The sequence below is a fragment of the Thunnus albacares genome, chromosome 19, assembly GCF_914725855.1.
Source record: "Thunnus albacares chromosome 19, fThuAlb1.1, whole genome shotgun sequence".
Lineage (NCBI taxonomy): Eukaryota > Metazoa > Chordata > Actinopteri > Scombriformes > Scombridae > Thunnus > Thunnus albacares.
Genome location: NC_058124.1, coordinates 15854966 through 15878096, shown reverse-complemented (window position 1 = coordinate 15878096; position 23131 = coordinate 15854966). Strand labels below are relative to the sequence as shown.

Sequence of the window (23131 nt, the reverse complement as noted above, 5' to 3'; positions counted from 1 at the left end):
GTTATTTTTTTTCCCTCACCATCCGCATTCTGCGATGACCCGCCCCCACTCTGCCTCTGATTGGCTCTGGCCCTGATATTCTTAATTTAACCCAATCATCCCACGCCTCATGCCTCAATCTAACCAATCTAACCAACGAAGGCAACGAGCACTGGCCAATCAGAGGCAGAGTAGGGCGGGTCTTAGCGGAATGCGGGTGGGAAAAAAGCATCATGGATGTATAAAAAGAACTTTTTTATACATCTCTTTATACATCTACACATATACATCTTTTTATACATCCATGAAAAGCATAGACTGGAAAAAAGTAAGGCTGGTGGGCTGGTGTTCTCTTAGTGACCTGAAGTCTCGCGTTACCAGCCTCCCAAATCCCATCAAAGAAACCAACCAGGAAGTGAATGGCGGAAATATTATAGATCCACCTCACGCTTATAGCTGACAACTTTTTTTTTTCGACAGTTACGTCTTTTTCCCACCCTGAATGGAGAGGCCAGGCGTGCTAGCAACACTTCAGATAAAAACGGCGGACGGATTTAAATAAACGATGTCACGTTTAACAAGCCTGCAGGATGTGTAACGTGAACGGACGGAGAGCCAGCCGATGATCCAGCTGAGAGTGTCCTGTCACCGGTTTGTTTCACCTTAATGTCTGCATATTACTTTTATTACACGGTTTATGAGATGCAACGAGTTATGAGAGAAACGAAAGTATAAAAGCTTCAAAATTGGCAACAGTGACACTGTGTGAGATGAGTTGAAGACAGCAGATTTTAAAGAAAAATCTGAAAATAAATATTTTGATCGTGATTAGCAAACATATGGACAACTTGATAGCCATTGTCTCGTCTAGTTTAAGCAAGTTAAATGGCTTTAAATTGCCTCTAGTCTATCAACAATCAAATGGTGGTAAATTACCACAAACAGCAAATAAGTGGTTTCTATTTATCAGCAGGCAAATGTATCAATGTAGTAGATGTGGAAGTGTGACATTCCTGTCAATAACTGGCCGCCCTGTTCACAATAAGACCTGTATTCCTATCAGCTACTTCCCCTTTCTAATGTTATGTCTAGAGATGAGGCCCTGCTGTCATTCATCTTTCATTTCAGCTCTCTGGATATAAAATTCAACAATGACAAAACCAGAGGAGCAGGGTCTGACAAATGTTCTCGGCCTGTTATATCTTGTACTTATTGATAGGCTTTACAAATTGATTGTTGCTTTGACACAAAAGAGAGAAAAGACTTGTCTCAAGCATGTTGTCCAAGATTTTAATAGATATGTTATAGTTATTTTAATTGATATGCTTATTATTTTGTAAATTCATCATTTACTCAATGAAATGTTAAAAAAGTAGTGGAAAAAGTGGCATTGGCTATTTCACAGAGCCCTTAGTGATGTCTTTCAATTTGTTTGTTTTGTCTGACAAACAATCCGAAACCAGAGTAGGGATTTCTGGCACAACTACACCCACCTCTAAGGTGCATGGGAAAAGGAAAGAAGGCTGAAGAGGTAACAAAAACCCAGCAATACTAGTACTATAAAGAACAAATTTATTATGAGACCAGTGTGTGGCCTTCAGCCTGATCTTGATGAAAGAAGTTCATTATACAACAAGTGTTGCTGGAGTTTGGACCTCTAACAGTCCAAAACCTAAACAGTCAATTTACTGTCATGTATTGCAAAGAAAAGCAGCAAATCGTCACATTTGAGATGTCGGAACCAAAGGACGTTTGGCATTTTTGCTTCAAAAATGATTGAAATGAATAATCAATGATCAAAATAGTTAAATTTTCTTTTGATGGACAAATAGATGAACTGACTACTCATTGCAGCTCTGTTAGTGTGCTTCTATTTTTGTGGGAACAGTTTGGGGAAGGTTCTTTTCTTGTTTCGACATGAAAATGCCCCCATGCACAAAACCATAAAGGAATGATTTTCCTAGTTAGGTGTGGAGGAACTTGATTCGCCAACACCGAGCCATGAGCTCAACCCCTTTTAACACCTTTGGTAGTTGGCCTTATTTCCCAAAATTCCTGTGGCTGTACGGGAGCAAATACCTGCAGCCAGGCTCCAAAATCTTGTGAAAAGACTAGAAGAGAGGAGGCGATTAATGCCCGATTTGGAAATTAGATCTTCAACAACCATGTAAGGGTGTATTATTTGGGTACTTGCATACTTTCGGCCGTGGAGTGTAATTTAATTTCTCAGATGACCAGTTATTAATCAGCCAGAGATAAGAGAAGCCGCTGCCAACTGATGAACAAATACTTACACTCTCTACTCCACACTAACCCCTCTGTCTATGACTCATTTGCAGACATATGGCCCTGCTCCTCAGCTAGCCGAGGGAGTCAACGCAACGAGACAACGCTTGCATCATGTTCCTGAAAACATCGTTCACCAGTCTGATCGTGGGGGTGTTTGTGGTGTACGTGCTCCACACCTGCTGGGTGATGTACGGGATAGTGTACACCAAACCCTGCGACAGCCCCAAAGGTGACAACTGTATCACACCCTTCCTGGCAGGGAACCCGAAACTACAGGTCAGTGATGCCAAATATGAAGGATATTAAATTCACTTGTCTCTGCGGGTGGTTTGGTTTTATACAGTCATGATATTGTGCAGATTGTGTTACACATCTCCCTCCATCAGTATCTGTAATATCTCTCTGTGTCTACCAGTTGAGTATCTACACTGCACTGCGTCCCAACGCAGAGGGAGGACATACTCTGATCCACAAAGAGGAAGACTTTGATGTCAACAGCAAGTTTGAGAGGTTAGTGGGATTATTGCTTTTTGTAGAAAATAAATAAATAAATAGAAAAAATACAGTGGTGTTGTAAGGAACTTTATAAAATGAATTGTTTCTTGTCGACAGATCTGATTGGTTAAGTCAGATTCAAGGTTGTAAAATAGTTGATGGACTCTGAACTTAAACACAGTTTATCAGCTCTCGCAGTTTATTACTGAAATAACCCAACGGTTATTCAGATTAAAATATAAAAAATATTTTAAAAAATATCATTAATTATATGAGAATGTCATAATAGTTGTGCTGCCTACATTCATTTAACTGTTAAAAAGTGAGGTATTAAATGCCTTTTGATATTTCTGGGTTTGTCAGATAGTATAGTTAATATTACCATGAAGTTAATCATCAGTGTGATGCATGCATAAGAAAACATAATACATTTTATTCATACAGCATTTTTAAAGGCACTCAAAGACGCTTTACAAAGGTAAACAAGTTGGCAAAAAGAAGTTACATACAACTACAACAACAATAAAGCGGCAGAGAAGACACTGTTAAAAGTAGAAAACAAATGCAGTAAAAAAGAATAAATGACAAAAAACATGAGACACATTCTGATATACAGTATATTAAAAAATAAACCAGGCCCACAGTAAATAGAAACTGCCCATCACAGTAATTGCAGGTTAGGTTTAGATTCATCTGGCTTTATTGTAATCCTGTAAATCCTGTACAGCGGTAACAAGATGGCGTGTTTGATTGTGTGTCTCTCTGTTTCTTCCAGGATAGTCAATGTCTCCCTACCTAAGAAGACCCGCAACAACGGCACTTTATATGCACTAATATTCGTCCACCAAGCTGGTTTCACTCCATGGCAGGATCCGCGACAGGTCCACTTGGTGGCTCAGCTCACCACATACATGGTCCCTAAACCGCCTGAGATCTCTCTGATATCCGGCGAGGATCAAACACAGGTAAGGGTTTTGAAAATCTTTTTAAATCTTCTAGAAATACACTCTATTATCATCATTATCAGAACATAACGTGTAGGACATTAGGTACTTAACCTCTATAGAAAGAATGATTTATTCTCTCTATGTACTTGTCTTTGTACTTGACAGGGTCAGAAAGACGAGGCCCAGCAGAAGAAACAGAGTGATGGTAATCCTGCAGCAGGGGAAGGTGCTGGAAGCGGACCCACTTCCACATCAGATCACCCAGTTTCCCACTGGCGCACCCGCCTCACGCTCAACATTGTCGGTGACCACTTCCTGTTTGACAGAGAATATCTGCCAAGCGACGTCCACAGATACCTCAGAGTGTAAGATACTGTTGATCTGGGCATGTTTTTCTTGTTCATTTAAGATCAAGAGTTGATCAGAGGATTTTTTTGTTTGTTTGTCTTATGTTTCAGATTCCAAAATAATAAGAAGATGGTGTATCTACCTCTGCTGTTTGTTGATGAGCTCAGCAACCGGGTCAAGGACCTCGTGGTAAGCTTTCACTTTTAAATATATTATTACATAATATACTTACTACTTTTAAGTATATTATGTAATCTTCTGGAACTGATAGTTTCCCTGTGGCAGATTTTCAAATGCATTAAATTCATCTTCCATTTGAACTCTTTTAGAGGAAGAGTGCAAACAGTTATACTATAACCCAATGATTCAAGGCTGCTATGATGACCCGGGCATCTGATTATCTGATTTGTTTCCAGTGACCCAAGCCGTGAATAGTGTCCTGCCTCAGAATAATTTAAAGCCAAACCTAGTCTGAGCTGAATATCACAGAGATGCAGCGAAATACAGAAAAAAAACAAGGAAAGGAACCTTTACAAAAAGCAGTGTATGGATGATTATACCTTACTGGTGTTAAGACATCATTAAACCTATTGTAAATGACGATTAAAGTCTGATTTGTCAAATCACTAGTAGACTTTTAAGAGCATGGAACCAGAATATTAATGTGTGTCTAAATAAATACCTTAGAAACTCATTATTGGGGTGTGTGTGTGTGTGTGTGTGTGTGTTTGTAGGAGATCAACAGTACCTCCATGGAGCTTCCTCTGACCATCTCCTATGACTCCATTTCTCTGGGAAGACTGCGATTCTGGATCCACATGCAAGACGCTGTTTACTCTCTGCAGCAGTTTGGTATGACGTTCTCTCTCCCTCTCTCTCTCTCTTTCTCTCACCCGCACACTTAAACACAGTTCTGTCCAGGAGCCGTTCCCTCCTAATATCATGTGTCCGTTTATGTCCCTGTGTGCTGCAGGTTTCACCGAGAAGGATGCTGATGAGATTAAAGGGATCTTTGTGGATACCAACCTGTACTTCCTGGCTCTGACTTTCTTTGTAGCCGCCTTCCATGTAAGTCTGACTGCAGAGCCATTAAATACAGTGTAAACAGTTACGCAAGCGATGAATCTACGTACTGTCTGCTTTAGGTAACGTGTTTGTAAAAAGCTGCTAGGCACTTAAATGTTCATGCACCCGCACTTATGTCAGCTGGAACGTGGAGTGTTGAGGCTTCTCCTTAATCTACTGTGGCTTGCAGTTTACCTCATTTGTACATTGCTCTGGACAAAAGTGTCCACAGGTGTAGAGATAATAGAACTATGAACAATGAACTGTAACTGACAGAAAACTCACTCTGTCATGTTTTGCAGCTCCTCTTTGACTTCCTGGCCTTCAAGAATGACATCAGCTTCTGGAAACAGAAGAAAAGCATGGTGGGAATGTCAAGCAAAGCAGGTAAACAACATAACAGAACACAGCTTTACTCTCTGCTGACATGTTACTTTCAGTTATTGCGGTTTTGTAACCTTTTTGATTATTATTGTTTTTTGTTTCTACTTATTTTTGTTTACAATGTTGTCTTTCTTTTTATTGTCTACCTTTTAATATGTTGAGTTATTTCACTTTCATTGTCTTATATTTGGCTTGTTTTGCTTTTTCATGTTTTATTGATCACTGTCATTTTTTTAAATTGTTTGTTTTATTGTTTCTGTTTTTGTGTGAACCCCAGGAAGACTAGCAACCACTTTGTGGAAGCTAATGGAAACCTAAAAGAAGAATAATTAATAAACATGCCATATTCTGCCTTCTAGTACACTATTCAAACAATGCAATACACAATATCAGACAGGGAATAAATGTAAAGCAGATTACAAAGATGGAAAAGCCTGAATAGAGATTTACCTGCATGCTATATGTTTATTTTGACTGATTAAATAGACCATGAACAGTATGTAAAACATACAAGTGAATCTATAAGAAACCAGGCATAAGCGGTGTGTTGTAGCATAATCGGTGAATCTGGACTACTGTGTGGCCAGTTGTTGCATTGTGCTTCTTTCTGTTCACTTTTACATTCTCAGATTTATTAAAAAGCGAAACAGAGTAAGAGACGCTCTGCATGCTTGCTGACAGATAACGGAAAGAGTCATGTGCAAAATACTGCTGTTGAATATTTCACCTGCAGCAGTATAAACAAAAACACATGCTACGACATGTGCAGTATTCTGGTTGATTCTGGTTTTTTAATGGTTCTGTTGGACCTCTATCCTGTACTGGAACTGAGTGAATCCACATCTTAATAGTGGAAAATCACAGAAATGCTATCTAGAGAAAATCTGATTGTAATCTGAACCAAATGATTCACCAGAATCAGATTCAGTAACCTGAGAAGAGACCGCTACAGTATCACATTTTATGTTTTGTCTTCCAGTGCTTTGGCGGTGTTTCAGCACCATAGTGATTTTCCTCTACCTGTTTGATGAGCAGACCAGCCTGCTTGTCCTCATACCTGCTGGCATTGGCTCGATCATTGAGGTAAGGACAAATACAGTGGAAACGCACACAAAAGCACTTTGAAGTGCACATAAACACACAAGCCCACATACAGTCATTCACCCTTGTTTAGAATAAAAGCTTTTGTGATGTCTGTGAAAAGAGAACTTATTTTTATCATATTTTCCCTCACTTTAAACTCATGTAATGCCATTCTTAAAAACTTGAATTTGGAAATATTTTCAGTCATATGGTAGATATGATAATTTAACCGCGATTGAGTCTAATAAATAACTCTGACTCACTGTCTTTGATCAATCTGTGGGGATTTTTTATTGTTGCAGGTATGGAAAGTGAAGAAGGCCTTTAAGATTCAGGTTTTCTGGAAAGGAGGCAAACCAACGTTCCTGGTAGGTTTGTGTGTGTGTGACTGGAAAATCTCATTTTTTATTACCTGCCATGTATCATAAGCACTCAGTATAAATCATATCAAGCCTGTGTAGGATGCTCTGCAGTGTCTGACTACTGGTTGATGGTAAATGAATTGATATGTGGACCTTCAGGACGGTTTTCCCTCTCGCTGCATGGCTTTCTATTAGTAAATTTTATTTATTTTCTCTGTGTGCTGCTGTCATAAAGCTGTCTCCTAAATGACTGTGAGTTGAAATGAAAGTGCAGAGCGGATAACTGGAATTACAGCCACATTTTGAGGTTGTGATGAATGAATAAACTAAATAAATATTATGATTCAGTAGTGTGAGTACGCCATAACTGTGATGGATATAGTGATAGGCCTTGTTATGGCTTTAAGAGGATAATGCTACACTGAACAAATACTGTTTGTGACTGCAGCTTCATACTCTAAGGAGACGTGTGCCAAATGTAAATCTGCGTATTTGTTTCTCTTCTGCAACACAGTTCGGCAAACTAGATGAATCGGAGAGGAGAACAGAAGAGTACGATACTCTGGTGAGACACAGTGTACTCACTCACACACACACACACACACCTAACACTTAACAGAGCAGCTGTGATGACACATTTCTACTTTACACTTACTTTCTACAACAATCAATAATATAATATGAGCACCAAAGCGTGTGCTAGTGACATCTTAAACTGTGGAGACGAGCATTTTTAAAAAGTCTGAATGTTTGCTATAATTGTGACACCTTGGACAGCATTATAGTACATAACTTATTCTTTGAAGGGTCACCCAAATCACAAAAACATCATTTATCTTAGCCTTATAATGGTATCTAAAAGTGAGTGAGTGTTCCACTGAGATAGTTGTACTATTTTTCATGTCATTTATAATAAGGTCATTCATTTACTGGACTGTTTTTATGTTTCTCTGTAGGCCATGAAGTATCTGTCATACCTCCTGTACCCGCTTTGTATTGGAGGAGCTGTGTACGCTCTGATATACCTACGATACAAGAGGTTTGTGTTCATAACAAGCACAACATTTAAACACAAACACGATAACTACTCATTTGATACTGATGTCATCAATTTTCCATGGATTACTTGTTTTGACTGTCTTTCTCTCTTCATGTTTTAGTTGGTACTCATGGTTGATCAACAGTTTGGTGAACGGTAAGCTGTAACACTATATATAAAACAGTAGTGGATTGTTACATCTGTGTCGCTGTTGATTTTACATGATCTGATTGAAAATAAAAAGCTTTACCGACATAATCATAATAATCTCAATAAATTCCTCTCATTTTGACCGTCACAGGTGTATATGCATTTGGCTTCCTCTTCATGCTTCCTCAACTTTTTGTCAACTATAAGGTCAGTTCATAGATGCTGTGTGGTGTGTGTGTTTTATGTTTCCTAATATTTTAAAAAGAAAGTATATGTATCTTTAGGACTCAAATTTTGATTCATACTTCAGGGAAAGATGGTGACACTCCAAAAAAAGAGCAAATGTTTGAGTTAAACTAGAAACATAACTCCATCAGTATCATCCTCTGTATTTGATTCAACTTCTATTTTTTTTATCATTTCAAACTTTCACTAACTTTCTGCTCCGTTCTTCATTCAACAGCTGAAATCTGTGGCCCACCTGCCCTGGAAAGCTTTTATGTACAAGGTGAGAACACACAGCAGCTCCAGTTATTCGCTTAGATTCGCTCATGAACATGTTTTAACAAATGGATGAAGTTTTGGATTCAGACGCGCGCAAATATTGAGTCACATTCACTGAATATCTTTACTATTTAGGATTATTAGTTTTTTAATTAATAGATTAATATTTATTTATTGTTTCCAGGCATTCAATACCTTCATTGACGACGTGTTTGCCTTCATCATCACCATGCCAACATCTCACAGACTGGCCTGTTTCAGAGATGATGTTGTGTTTCTCATTTACCTCTACCAGAGATGGTACGCTCACGTGCAAACACAAACATGCACATGATGCTCATTTCCTGAGTTTACAATGAAACATAATCAACCCTCTGCTTCTCTCTCCCTCTTTCGTCAGGCTCTACCCAGTGGACAAGACGAGAGTAAATGAATATGGAGTTTCTTACGATGAAAAACCCAAAGGAAAGACTCACAAGGACTAGAGAGGAAAGACGAGCTTCCATTATTTTGGTATCTGCTGGTTTTGTCTTCTGTCCGCTGGTCTTTACTGATTTCATCTCATTTAATCGTCCAGAGGCACCAGGAAAAAGGTTTTTGTTTCTGGTCAGTTAGTTTTAAATGGACCAGTCGCATCCTTGTGGTTTGTCGACTTTTTTTTTTTTTTATCCCATCCCATAGTGCAAAGTGTTTTGAAAGGTCAACATCTGTTTTTCTGCCATTTGCAGTCCGGAGAGGTTTTTTTGTTTGTTTGTTCTGCAGTGTGTGACTGGACCAGAGGATCAATAAGATCAATCTGTAATCTTTTTCAAACCGATGCAACAACCTGAAAAAACTTGTAAGTGATCGGTGTGAAATGGATGGACCTGAGTTTAAAAGGCACTGCTCACTTTTGGTATGAAAAAAAACAAAACACTGATGACTATAGTAACTCTACTATAGTAAATATTGGTGATAACTTTGAGCATTCTGTGCCATAAATTTCGTTCTTCCTGTTTTTCAAACACTATTCCTCATCTGTTGGAACAACTCCATCCGGTTAATATCACTGACGGTCAATTTCAGCCTTGGTTTCCAGCTTTGGGTGTTTGTAAATTGTGCTAAGCTGCAGGAGTATAACATGATTTATTAGATTGAATTGCACTCCTGTTTTAAGCTGAAACCACCTCTTGAGAAGCTCTGTAAATATTGTATTGTCAGAATATTAACTGCAATGTCAAAAAGGGATTATTGTCATTTTAATCATTTGTGTTTACAAATTCCAGTTAACTGGCAGAGTACATTTTGAGGAGAGCCTGGTTCAGACCACTTTGAGAAACTTAATTTCTAAATACATATATCTAGCAGTCGCAAAACAAGAGCTACTTGGTTAATCTGAGAGGCTTCATTAAATATCCTTAAGACTACATAATCCAGCTGCTTGTTTTACGCCTGCCGTATATCACACAAGCTAGCTTTCATGTCAAGGGGCAACTGAAGCCGGCTGTGTGACTGCAGAGGGCTAAAAATACTGTGCATTGAAAAATTATAGCACTATATCCACTAAAAATGGGTTTAATTACCTTGAACAAAGGGCTTCGGCTGACATGAGGAGGCAGCTTTATTCATTTACTTTTTCAGGCACTTCTATGTTGTTATTCCATATGACTTCATGAACATGAAATCTGACATTGATTTGAAACTGATAATTACAGTAACGCTCATATAATAGGCAAATTTGGGCAGCACTGAAACATAAGTGGATGTGTTATTGGCTCAGTTAAAAAAAATATAAAAAATGGAGTGCTTTTCTAGAAATCATATGAAATTATGTTTAAAAAATTCCTTGTTAAAAAGGCTGTTAACAATTTACCTGTTATAGAAAGTATCAATATGTAGACATTTCAAAGTGTTTATCCTAAATTATCGTGTGGACAAAGCGAACGCAAGTTAATTCCGGGGCAAATTCCAGAATGAATGACTGTTTAACCTGCCTGTTGAAAAAGGGCTTAAAAATGACAGAAATTTGTGTCAGAAATTTCAAATAAATCACTTTAAGAATTTTAACAATGTACTTTTCACATCTAATGGCTGCTGTAGAAGCAGAATAGAAGATTCTTGATTTGTTGCCATGGTGACTGTATGAATTGCTTGAACATTCCAGAATCTTGAGCTGCAGTAGAAGAGGAGATTCTAGTTTGTTGCCGTGGTGACTATATAAATTGCCTAAGCATTCCAGAGTCTGATGAAAGTTCTAGAATCTGTTGAGCTGAACAGTCTGAGCGTCCTGCTCCGTCTACACATTAAAATAATACTGAATTTTGCTTCACTGTAACACAGAAGGATACCACTGAAAGCCACATTGTCCTTTCCATCCAGTCTAGTTTTGTGGTTTTACCTGCTTGAGTATTTTTTTTTTTTTTTTTTTTTTTTTTTTTAAATATCAGGGCCAAGAAAATATGTTAGTGCCAAATGTGAGAGTGATTCTTTGAACTGTTTGTGAGCTTTATATGTTCACCATAAATGGTCCATTTGATGTTTTTAAATAGACACTGACATTCTGGGAAGCAAAATTATAAATGATATGACTTAAAGAAAGTATTACTACATCTGAATTCACACATTTGTCACATTTTGATTGTTGTTGTGTTGTGTTATGTTCTAGTTCATGTTCAGATATGAGGATATATTAGGTCTGTCTACAAAGATCAGCGCAGGTTTTCTATTCCGGTGTAAATGCAGCCAGCAGAGATTCACCAGAAATATGCCTTGAAATGGTTTACTTATTGTAATGTAAATAAAGTTGACTGAACATGTTATTTGAAGTGATTTTAAAACCTCCAGACATTTGTCATCGGTACATATTCTTCACAGTTTTGATTTCAAGTGATTATAGCAGCAGGAACTAGACAAAGCAGGCATATAGACTTACACAGTGTCAAATTTCTAAACATGTTACCTCCTTCAACAAGTCTAATGCACCATATTTGGATCATATATACTAACTAGTATTCAACTTAAAACTCAGTGATTTCCTGTTATAACTTATGCACATATTGTACTTTGTTGTTTTTGTTCTTGTTGCGAAATTACAATAATAATATTATTAACTTTGATTTAATATTAACTTTGATTTAAAAGCAAATAATTTTGGTATAAAATACAAGCATACATATAAAGCATGTATTTAAACTTAAATATAAATGAAAGACAATAAATTGAAGGAAAAATATATATATATATATTAGAGTGATATAGAAATTGACAAAAGGTGATACCCTTATAAAAAACAAATATATTAAAATAAAGATAAAAATTGGAACATTTATTTAAAAAAAATAATCAACTATATTTTCCAGTGCGTAACTGTAGCAGCGAGGCTTTTGTTTGTGTGTAATTTTAATCAATTAAGCAGAAAAATCTATTCATTCATCACGGGCGACGTCTGTCGTCATTTTGTGTGCGTCCCGACGTTTCAGACACGCAATTCGACGCACAGTATATATTCCAAGCTCCCGCCCTCTGGCCTCCCTTTCCACTGCAGGAAGTTGACGTGCCTAAGGTGCTCGGTTCTTCACCCGAAGCTAAGGCCCCCAATCCGGCGACTAGCACCGTTAAATTTAGGCATCCGACGCCACAAATATAAAATCTAACATCTACAATGGCCTCCGTGTCCGAGCTCGCCTGCATTTACTCTGCTCTGATCCTCCACGACGATGAAGTCACCGTCACCGTAAGTGTCCCGGTTCACCCGCTCACTGTTCAGCTAGCGTTAGCCTAATAGACGTTCCGGAGCTCTGCTCCGATCTAGGAAGTTCTTCTTAATAAAAATATAGAGACCGGGTGCTATATTGGTAAAGTAAGACACTATTATGTCGCTGTAATAAGAGTTGAGGTGTGTAGATATCAAAACAATCCCATCTGTCAGCTAAAATGGCGGCATGCTGGTTGCTAATGTTAGGCCACGTTTCTATTACCAGGGCAACAAGTGTCTGAATTGTGACATTCATGAATTAAACTTAGTTTGCTTTCAGGGGACGTTACTGATCACATGTGTTAAATAATATAATTCAATACAATACTCAATACAAATCTTAATATTCCCTATTCACTCAAGAGAGAGGTGCTAGCTTAAACAGCACATCAGTCCAGCGTTAACTTTCAGAAATTATAACTGCATTTTGTAAACTTAAGTACAGAACTTTTCCACATCATTTGTTCTGCTCTTCAAGTTCATTTATCACAACAGCACAGCTGGTTGTCTCGTGTTATCCTGACAGCTGGGTACACGTGGATGCTTGACAACATCACACCAATGAAAATCATCAGGGCACAGCACGCGACATCATGTAAAAATTAATAAATCATCTTCACATACGTCGCTAATAGGGCAGCAACACGCGCTTATTTTTCACTTGCAATGAATCTAATTCATTGTATACTAATCTTTGCAGGTTTAGTCTGTAACTTGTTAACTGAAAATTATAGAAAATAGCTTCAGTTAAGTAACAGTAACAGCAAAAAAACACAAATATGCAGTTTGCAATGATGTGCAAACATCATAAACTTCATTAACCAAGACCACTCTAACAAGAATATGGATTTAGTGGAGATAGTTTAAGTGAGAATAACGAATGAGAGCTGAGATGTTTAATGATGGATGGGTTAAGGGACCTGAGGAAGGGATTAGGGATGGAGGGTTGAGGGGATGGGGGGGGGGGGGGGGGGGGGGTTCAATGATGGATGTATGGTAGTTTGTCAATGAGATGACGACGGCAACACGCTTATTTTCACTAGCAATTAATCTGTAATTAATTGTATACTAATCTTTATAGGTTTTAGTCTATAATTTGTTAGATAACAGTGAAAAATGACTGAAAATGACTTCACTTAAGCAACACTTAAACCCAAATATATCCAGTTTGCAATGATGTGCAAACATAAACATATCAACGTGTCTCTTGATTTACTGATTCTAAAGTATTAATCTAAAGTAGTAGTAGGAAAACCTCAGCTTGTAAAAAAATGACTAAGATCTCTTCCTACCCTGTCATAGTTTTAGTTGTACTGGTAATGTCTTAAATCAGTACTAGCTCAAGATCAATGAATTATGTTTTTCTAACAATGTGTGTTGTGTGTCTGCAGGAGGACAAGCTGAATGCTCTGATCAAGGCTGCTGGAGTCACTGTTGAGCCCTTCTGGCCAAGTCTGTTTGCCAAGGTGAGTTATAGACACACACACTTGTTAACACACGATACACAAACTGCTCTTGTATCTGTGATGATCTGGAGAGTAAAGTTGTGAAATTTCACATGGGATGTTACACATGCTGAGTTTATAACTTGGAGGATTTTTAGAGAAGTTTCTGTTACTTTCCTGGAGTTTTGGTGCCTTTTCTGAATGTCAACAGTAGAATCTGAGATGCTACTGCTGTACTCAGTAAAATAGAGACAAGCTTGGACTGTTAGTTTGGAGTCGCCTTCAGTCAGGTTTCAGCTGGAGTGAGCTGCTCTGAAATTTGTCCATAGACAAGAAGTGCTGTCTTTGGGTTTACATTTGATCAGTTCAATTATGAATGCCGTATTAACTGTAAAGGTTTGGCTGTAGACGAGCAGAAGACTCAAATGTGTTTGTATTGTACAGTGGTAGCTTTTTTTTTTTTAATCTGCCATTTATTTAAGTTAAAGGTTTAAGTGGGTTTGACATCAGCTTACTGTGAATTGAGCAGTTGAAAGATTGGTATGTAGAGCGTCAGATGCTTAAACCTTATGACAAATAAACATGGCTGAAGCACAGGTGGTACATATTAAATTTAAACTAGTTTGTAAATGGTCTGTGTAGCGCATTTTACTACTGTGGTGAATTGTGTTGGTATTTCAGTTTTACTCAGGTACTGTTTGCTGACACTACTGCAACAGTTACTGAGGCAGTTTGCCCAATGCAACTTAATAGCACAGACCTGTACTGTACACAAGCTCAATAGTGTTATGTCTTGAAATGATCCAGGTCTGTGCATCAGTCTCCATAGCAAGCATTTAATGTGAATGTTTGTGTTGTAGGCTCTGTCCAGCATTGACATCGGCAGCCTGATCTGCAACGTCGGAGCCGGAGGTGGAGCTCCAGCTGGAGCCCCTGCTGCTGGAGGTGCTGCCGCTGCCGGAGACGCCCCAGGTAAATAAATTTAACATCTATCTGATTTTGATTGGAGGAGAGTTTGAGGAACTTAACTGACACTCTGTAGAAAATTGTCATTGTTTGTGTCACATCGGAAGTAGAAAGGATATACTTGCTATAATTACAGACTGCAAGAAGTTTTTGTAGGTGTGAGCTGAACAAAGATTAAATATTTTAGTTGACATGAATTCAGGCAGGTCAAGGCCTTGATTGCAAATTCCTCGCCCACTGGAGGTGTAGAGATGGGGACAATTGGTTACTAAAGTGGCTGTGTAAAATAAAGTACTGGTTAAGGTCATCCACTCCAAGTGATGCAAACAAAGTAAACTTTTCTCTATTAAGAGAGAAAACCTGTCTGCTCTTTAAGTCTTTGTGAAAAGCTGATCTCATCTTTTTGGTTGAAGGCTTAATGCTGTAAAATAGCTTTGACTGCAAAAGCTAGCATGTGAAATCTGCAAAATTTGTTAACCATGAACCATCTTGTTTGCCTCTACAGCCAAGGAGGAGGAGAAGAAGGAAGAGAAGAAGGAGGAGTCTGAGGAGTCCGACGACGACATGGGCTTCGGTCTCTTCGATTAAAACAGCTGTTTTTCTAAGAAAACACAATAAAAGTACAAAAAATGATGGCTGACTTGTCTGACTCTTATTGTTCTCCCCCATGATACTCTGGTAAAGACACGAACATTACCTGTCTCTACAAATATAATTTTAACATGTTGCAGCAACAATAGACAATTCGACTTTTCCATCAACAGACTTTGGGACATTCAACTGCAAGTGGCTGATGCATCTTTAAATTTTATCTTATCATAAAGTTGGTGAACATGAGCTGAGTACTTTTTTTTTTTTTTTTTTTTTGTGGATGAGTGGCACAAGAGCAAATTGTAGTGGGACATACATTAATGAGAACGGAGCAGAAGTTGGGTAAACGGACAAGTGTTGTAAAGTGGGGACAGTTGTGTTGAAGCTGCAAAAATATCTAAAGCCACAACTTGAGAGATGATGAGCAGCACATTGCTGGTGTAATGAAACTGACTCATACATTGAACAGTGGTTGGTATGTTGTTGGCTTAAGACTGATGCTTGGCTGTATTTGTCATTAATTGAAAATGATTCCTGGTTTCCTGACAAGCTACAGATTGAAAATAAATCCAGAGAATCCTGTTCCATCATTTGAAATCACTTTAACACGACATTTTGGTCAAGTGATGGACAGTGCATGATTGTTTGGGTTTCTATTAAAGAGTTTTCGATCCAACGCACCTGCAGTCATCAAGACTTTATGGTGTGCAAAAACTTTAAAAAAAAAAAAAAAAAAAAACGACCATAGGCTATAAATTGGAAATGTCCTCTCACGACAAGATGCAGTGTTTTTTGCCAGGAAAAAATGTGCAACTGATTCTCCGTGTTTATGGTTCACACTGTCTTTTGGGGGGTAATAATCATAATCAACTACTCTGCCTTGCTTGGTGGAGTTTTTAAGCTGCTTTGAATGAAACTCAACTCGAACACGCGTCTTCTCTGCACTAATAGACTGGGACGCTTCACTTACCAGGCTTGCTGCAATACCGTCTTCGGCCACAATATGGGAGTCAATGAAGTGATGGCGCTGTTTCGGCGCTCTGTTGAAAAGTGGAGTATACATGATCTCTAGTATGTCAGAATTGATTTTAATATTAAACTAAGATCGATTTACCATTTGACTTTTCCACTGTCCATCCGTGTAATTGTGTCGGAGTCAACAGATCTTCACTCTCTCCTGTAATAGTTATGAACGTGAGTGAATAACGGTCCCACGGTGCTTTGAAAGCAACGATGAAAATCTTGAAAACGTCAAATGACTCCGCGTGTTTGCTAGCGGGGTTTAGCTCCTGGAAGGTAATGTTTCCCGGATCTACTATGTGTAACGATCTGTCGGTGGCTCTCACTCTTCTGAATATGTCGTAAAATAACACTATTACATACCCTACAATTTTTCTGGGCATTATCCCTTTAAATTGATGTGGCTCAACACAAATAATTACAGGTTTCCGTAGTGTAGTGGTTATCACGTTCGCCTCACACGCGAAAGGTCCCCGGTTCGAAACCGGGCGGAAACACATTTTCACATTTTGAGTGCCAAACACACACTAACCCGAACTACACACACACACACACACTGATTGTCCTTGGTCACTTTTGGGGACATTTCATAGACTTACATTCATTTCCTGGAGACCTATACAAACAATAACCACCACTTGCCTAACCCTTACAAACACACACACATAAGAAAATACAGAGAAAAGTGCCCTGACGTCGTTTGTGTGTTCTGTGAATTCATTTAGCACGCGCCAACCGGCGTCGGTACATCCTTACATAACTTACATGTAAAATCTTTTGTGAATATGAGTCAAGTTTCCTCTCGGATTTCACCGCGTAAATCTTTATCTTAAATTTGAAGCGCCAACTGTGAAATTTCTACGGAACTGTGAGCATTCATCATAGCAAAACACCCGAAGTTCACCTGTTAGCATAATTAGCATATAGGCTAATTCTATCAGCGGTATCTAACGGCTAAAAAACACGAGCGTAAAATTAACTACGGAAGCTGAGAACGGCCAAATAATTGCAAGCACGACCGTTCTCGGCTTCCGTAACTAACAAAATGTCAAATGTAAAACAAAAATGCCCTTAGCAGGAAACTGATTTTCCTACATGTATGCCACATTTTATCATTTTGACCTTTAACGCTAACTAATCACTACCAATAACCAGGTTTAGCAGACAACTTAAATGTTTGATATACTTGTATACTTGCTTTGAACAGCATCTCACAGTCATCCTCACCTGTTGGAGTTGAAAGCTCCAGGTAATAAGTTCATCTCGTGGAAGGCTTTTTTTTGTCACACACAGTTTCCAAGCATTTACATTTCATACTCACCCATCCAGTGAGGTCAGTTTCCAAACATAGAATGTGCTTTAATGTTTTATTCCGTATTATTAAACCATTTTTAGCTTCCTGAATTATATCCTGCATTTAAATCTAGTTACTGTAAACATAACATTTGTCCTGCATGTTAATATATAGAAGTGCGTGACAGTAAATGTGGCCTGTGGTTAATGTAATCCTGACTGTACATACCTGCTCACAAATTATCTCATTCTGAATAGCCAAAATTAAAATATATTTAGTGGCAAATAAGCTTTTTTTTTTTTCTTTTTTTTTTTTTAAATGATTGAGAATGAACGCTGGGTGCTTTACCTTGATCCAGACTGGCAGGTGTAGTCCTTTGTGTGAATATTGTGCTTTTAAGGTAAGAAACAGGCTCACAAAATAAAGATGACAGACAGTATTTCTTGATGATAACAGTGTATTTTTATTTGCTTGGTTTAGCAACTGTACATGTGACTCCTTCCTGAGAATACTGCTCACCTCAGCGGAGAGTGAACAGTGGAATGGAGAGAGAATCAGAGAGGGAGACAGAGCTGAGGGGAGGGATGATAACAGAGGAAGAGAGAATTGTTAAGAGTACAGCAGAAAGAGCAAGAAAGAGAAAGTCATAAATAATAGAAAGATAGGGAGGGAAAAAGGAAGACTGAAGATAAGGAGAGAGTTTAAGATACAGAGAGACATTTTAAATCAACCCTAGACCCCGCGAACAAGGCCTTTGCCCCATTTTGGGCTGCCAACCCATAATTTAATAAACAGAAATTTAATGTTTCCTGGTTTTGAGAGGTGTTTAGGTTGCTAATTAATAGATGCAGTCAGTCGCACACTCCTCAAACTGCAGTTGTGATTCACCTAATAAATACTAGCAATGTATTATTAATGCTTCCACAATGGTTTGGATTCTGAATACGAACCAGCATTTGTTTAAAAAAAAGAAAAAAAGAAAAAATATTTTAGTGTCCCTGAAAATCGAGCAAACTGTAGGAAATCTGATTTGTAGTGTGTGTGAAGACAAAGAGAACAGAAGAAACTCACAACATGACTGACGCAACAACACATTTGGCTTCAATATACAAAGCTAAGCGATAAAGTAACCATCTGAATTTTTTTTTTTTACATTATGAAAGAAACTTTTGCCAAAAATGGGGGAAAAAAATCATTATTGAGTAAAGCGCTTTCAGAACACTTTGAGTAAAATGGTTTTTTTTTTAGTCAATTGCAGTTCATTTGGCACAGGGCGACCTCCTGTACAGTATAATTAACACCTCCACCTCCTTCTCTCCGTCCCTTCGCTCTCCCCCTGTTCATCCCTCTCCCTTATTCACTGACAATTCATGCCTCAGAAACGTGTTAAAAATATAGCTTCTTTGTATATTTACTATGTAGTTAACTTAAAAAGTGGCCTGTGGCAGCTTTTATATATATTTTTTTCCATAAAAAGACATTTAGTTCTTACATAGTTTCATTTTTTATGCCATCTCCTGATGCCTGAGATAGAAAGATCTAGAGACAGGATGAGAAGAGATGAAATTATGACATCTATGAGCAGCTGTATTGTAAATCAAGCATTGCTGCTCACCAATTTTTTTTAAAGAGGAAGACTGAGAAACTGAGATAGAGACAACGAGACATACTGGAAATAGTAATAATAATAATTAATAATGATATAAAAGCATGTTTAAACAACGACATTATCATATCATCTTCATTATCCTCCTCAATCTGGCTCTTCAGTTCCAGTTCTTATATCCTGCATATGTGGACAGTGTTCGTCGTTATACTGATGTGTCCATTCACCAAAAACATCTCCGCCGTCCTTCAAGCGAGCCATTAAAAACGTTAACAGCATCTCGATGAAACTGAACCTCGAATCTCGGCGTCGGATGCTGCAGTCCTCCGTTGTTAAATTCACTTTTTTCAAAAGATTAAAAAAGGTGTAACGGGTGATTTTTTTTTTTTAAACTAATCGTTGAGGATACGTGATGGGAGAACTAAGAGCGTTGTTTTCTGGATACAAAAGCAAATAATGCGACAAAAGTACAAAACAACACAAGATTGACCAAAAACGTGACCGTCGCCGCAGAGAGAAAAGGAAGCGATGAATGTTTGAGGGAGGAAAGGAGGGAGCTGATTGTTTCAGTCAGTCACGTCTGCTGTCCATCAGTCGATTCTCTATGTGATTGGCTAAGAAGCTACTGCACTCTCCGTCTCCGCAGCAACACGCCTCCTCCTCCTGTCTGTGTCCCGTATTTTTGGATTTGCTGCGGCAGAAACTCCCAGCCTGATTGGATCCTGTGCTAATGTGGGTGGGTCTGGGTGATCATCTTGAGTCGCGATTGGTCAATGACGTCCAGCAGGTTCTTGGCGTCGACTGCGAGGGCGTGAGCTGCCATTAGCATCTGTTTCTTGTAGTCCTTTTGTAAACTGTCCAGAACACAGAAAACAGTCACGTGACCATCGCGTGTAAGAATAAAACATGATGTATCTGTTTAACACATATCAGTGTATTTATACCCACCTCGTCATGACGTATTGTTGGGCCAGTTTCATCTTCGCTATCAACTCTGCCAGATCTGAATTCAACAACTTCTGGGCCATTTCAATCTGAGAGACATGACAAATAAAATATGTCACATTACAAATTCAAAACTACTAAGTTAACCCCAATGTTCAGTTCAGTTCAGAAAGATGCAAACTTAACCTATTTGTTGAAGAACGTAAAAGAAACTTTGACATAAATAGAATATATAAAACATTATCAGCAGCTTCTGAGCCACTAGAAACCTCCACAGTTCACCTGCACAAGTGTTTTCATTTGTTTGGCTGATTAGACCTCGTCTGAGGACTCACTGTGTTTGTCTGTGTACAGACTCTGCTTAATTGACCAGTTAAATAATTATCATTCTTACTGGTTCAAGAAGTTTGATGGTCTCATGTAATTTCAGCAGAGCTCCATTAAACTTCAACCTGAGCAGACGTCTAATGAGCCAGAATAAGTGGAAACACCTGTGCAGGACTTTTAATGTTGCTCAAGTTAGGAGAGTCAAGTCCGTTCTAGACAACTCTGTCTCTCTCTCTCTCCATCAAACTTTTTCAAGTAGGAGGTTGAAAAATTTCAGTTCAAAAACCTCAACGAATGAACCTTTAGTCCTGATACACTTCTTTTTCTGAAAACCCTGGCTACCACACTACCCATGATCCAACAAGACAGTATCTTTTCTCAAGGCCCAGATTAACGAGGTTACTTATACTCACACCCACATCTTCCCCAAAGTTAAAACAGCTGATTTAATATTATTTAAAGAGCTGGGAACTATATGTATTGAGACAGCAGTCAGATATTTTTCCATGTTTTCCATGTTTTGCCTTAAAGAACATAAAATGGTGGAGCATAAAATAAACTGACTATTGGCACCTTCAGTTACAGAGGACATGGCAAGTGTTTTGTATCTTAGCTCTGTGTGTGTGTGTGTGTGTGTGTGTGTGTGTGTGTTTACCTCTCTGTGTGTGCTGGCTGGCAGCACAGGAATCGTCTCATCCACTGTCGCTAGCAGAGTCCTCAGCGCCAGACCCACCTCCTACCAAACACATCCAAATGTCTCATCAATGTTAAAATCTGTGAATGATGCATCTTATACTTGTGTCTCAAAACTTTTAAATACAGAGACTAAAAGCTCCTGAGGTCGATTAACTTCCTGTCTGTGAATCCTACCTTCACCATGGGGACATACTCCTCTGGAGCTGCAGGCTGAATCCTGTTGGACATCTCGATCACAGATTTAACCAGTCCTGTCACGTTCTCGTACACTTTGTCGTTAGAGCGATCTAGGTTGGCGGTGGGGGGCGGGCTGATCTCCTGCGGTTGCAACTGGACCGACGAGGAGACCAAAAATTAGAACAAGGCAGTAAATCTGTTGTTCAGAATGTATTCACTTTCTCATCATCTGTTTTTGTAAAGTTTAACATGAAATGTGCAAAGCTGGACTTTTAACAGAGAGCAACATTTTTTTTTTCTTAACCAATGTGATTGTAGTTACACAGACACAACACTGGGTGGCAGAATCTAACAACAAAACAAAAAAAACATACAGGACTTCTAAATTTCATGTGGACCTCTGCTTGTTATCTGTCTACATGCATTTCTAGCTACATACTAGAGCTCGACTGTTCTACTGTGAGAGAGTTGGACTGTTAGTGCGGTGTGATGGCAGGACAGACGGGGTTAGTTGTTTAGTGACAGACTCAAGTTAAACCTGCATGAAGCGATGTGTTTTATATGTTAAATCAGAATGTTTCAGCATCATACCAAACAAGAATTAACACCCAACTCTTCAGTTCTGACTTTCTGCTGAAGGATTAAAAAGGTAGATAGAGACATAACATGGTTCATCAGGTCTGTGCTTATGTGGGTTTGTTTTGGGGAATTTCTGCCACGTAGATGTTCAAAATCACTTCATGCAGGTTATATTGATGTTCGCAAAACTACCCAGTCGATTCAACTTTAAGCTACTGTACAAAACATTTTAAAATTTTGTGGTGCAGCAATTACCGAAACTAAGCATGACTCAAAGAATCCTGATAAAACGCCTTAGTATAAGGCTTGATTTGAATTTAAATTCACTTTTCTTGCATTAAATGTTGACTTGTGAGTGAAAACAACTCTCAGACAAAGCCAGAGCAAGACTGTCTGATGTCTGAAATAAACATTACAGCTTTTCCAGTTAATGACTTCTGCATCAAACCTACAACTACAGTAGCTAATGATGGGAACTATTTTATCACACAAAGTAATCAGTCTACTATGCTTCTACTGATCTGACATAAAACATTTATGGTCACGTTGACATTATTCCTCTTTTTTTTTTCCTTACCAGAGACACTTTTGCACAAAATAAAAATGGCTCATTAAATTGTAAGTATCCATTTCTTTGGACAAGAAAATGGTGGAACATTGTTTTTATTCTCTTGTTTTTCCAACATGCCAAAAGTAGAATTTTATTCAGTCTCTGGTGAAGAAAAACGTGACTTAGATTCAGACGGATAAAGTTTCTCTGCACATGACAGTGGTAACTATTAGCTAACTACTGTATCTCTACTGATAACAGAAACACACACAAAGATCAGCTTACCCTCCACGGCTATGAGGAGGTTCAGGAGGAAGAGGAGGAGAGGGGAGAGATTGAAGAGGGGGATTGGAGTGTGCAGGTGGTGCAAGGAAGAGAAAGAGTTTGATGGGTGGATGGATGCAGAGTGACAGGTCAGAAAAGCAGGATAAAGAGTAACGAGATGACGAGGAAACGTTCAGGATGGATGGATGGATGTTAATGACAGAGGGGGGGAGAGGAAGTAGAGGAGGGGGAGAGAAGAGGGGACAGCACATTAGCCCAAAAGCCAACCACCA

General features: G+C 38.6%; 3 protein-coding genes, 1 long non-coding RNA gene and 1 other non-coding gene across 20 annotated transcripts in view; 3 read left to right on the top strand and 2 right to left on the bottom strand.

The window, feature by feature from the left end:
- The first annotated feature begins 281 nt into the window (after positions 1-281).
- Positions 282-11443, top strand: clptm1l (CLPTM1 like). The gene is made up of 18 exons (XM_044335605.1): positions 282-630; positions 2319-2544; positions 2684-2778; positions 3539-3728; positions 3876-4075; positions 4169-4247; positions 4793-4910; positions 5032-5126; positions 5426-5510; positions 6487-6590; positions 6893-6958; positions 7467-7517; positions 7909-7991; positions 8113-8147; positions 8293-8348; positions 8605-8649; positions 8830-8945; positions 9046-11443. The coding sequence occupies exons 2-18, from the start codon at positions 2380-2382 to the stop codon at positions 9128-9130; spliced, it is 1668 nt and encodes a 555-aa protein (XP_044191540.1). The 5' UTR covers positions 282-630; positions 2319-2379; the 3' UTR covers positions 9131-11443.
- On the bottom strand, positions 4979-17402 carry LOC122969689. Of its 3 annotated transcripts, none has more exons than XR_006399074.1 (5): positions 17166-17402; positions 16495-16557; positions 16351-16420; positions 5409-5466; positions 4979-5136 (listed from the first exon to the last, which is right to left on the bottom strand). It is a non-coding gene; the product is annotated as an uncharacterized LOC122969689 (long non-coding RNA). The 3 variants fall into 3 exon arrangements; XR_006399075.1 differs by lacking the exon at positions 17166-17402 and adding an exon at positions 16764-16871; XR_006399076.1 differs by lacking the exon at positions 16495-16557 and having other exon boundaries at positions 17166-17399.
- rplp1 (ribosomal protein, large, P1) lies at positions 12135-15422 on the top strand. Its single transcript, XM_044335606.1, has 4 exons — positions 12135-12357; positions 13770-13844; positions 14684-14795; positions 15295-15422. The coding sequence occupies exons 1-4, from the start codon at positions 12286-12288 to the stop codon at positions 15375-15377; spliced, it is 342 nt and encodes a 113-aa protein (XP_044191541.1). The 5' UTR covers positions 12135-12285; the 3' UTR covers positions 15378-15422.
- On the top strand, positions 16825-16897 carry trnav-cac. Its single transcript has one exon. It is a non-coding gene; the product is annotated as a tRNA-Val (tRNA).
- A 731-nt stretch (positions 17403-18133) lies between the features above and the next one.
- Positions 18134-23131, bottom strand: part of ptk2aa (protein tyrosine kinase 2aa) — a 68983-nt gene continuing 63985 nt past the window's right edge. For 8 of the 14 annotated variants that reach the window (XM_044334889.1, XM_044334891.1, XM_044334892.1 and 5 more), the window contains 5 exons: positions 22860-22868; positions 21443-21598; positions 21228-21308; positions 20249-20334; positions 18134-20154 (listed from right to left, as the gene is read on the bottom strand). In XM_044334889.1, coding sequence (XP_044190824.1) covers positions 20028-20154; positions 20249-20334; positions 21228-21308; positions 21443-21598; positions 22860-22868 — 459 coding nt within the window. In that variant the 3' untranslated portion in view covers positions 18134-20027. The remainder of the gene's footprint in view (positions 20155-20248; positions 20335-21227; positions 21309-21442; positions 21599-22859; positions 22869-23131) is intronic. The other 6 variants (XM_044334890.1, XM_044334900.1, XM_044334901.1 and 3 more) reach the window with 1 other exon arrangement.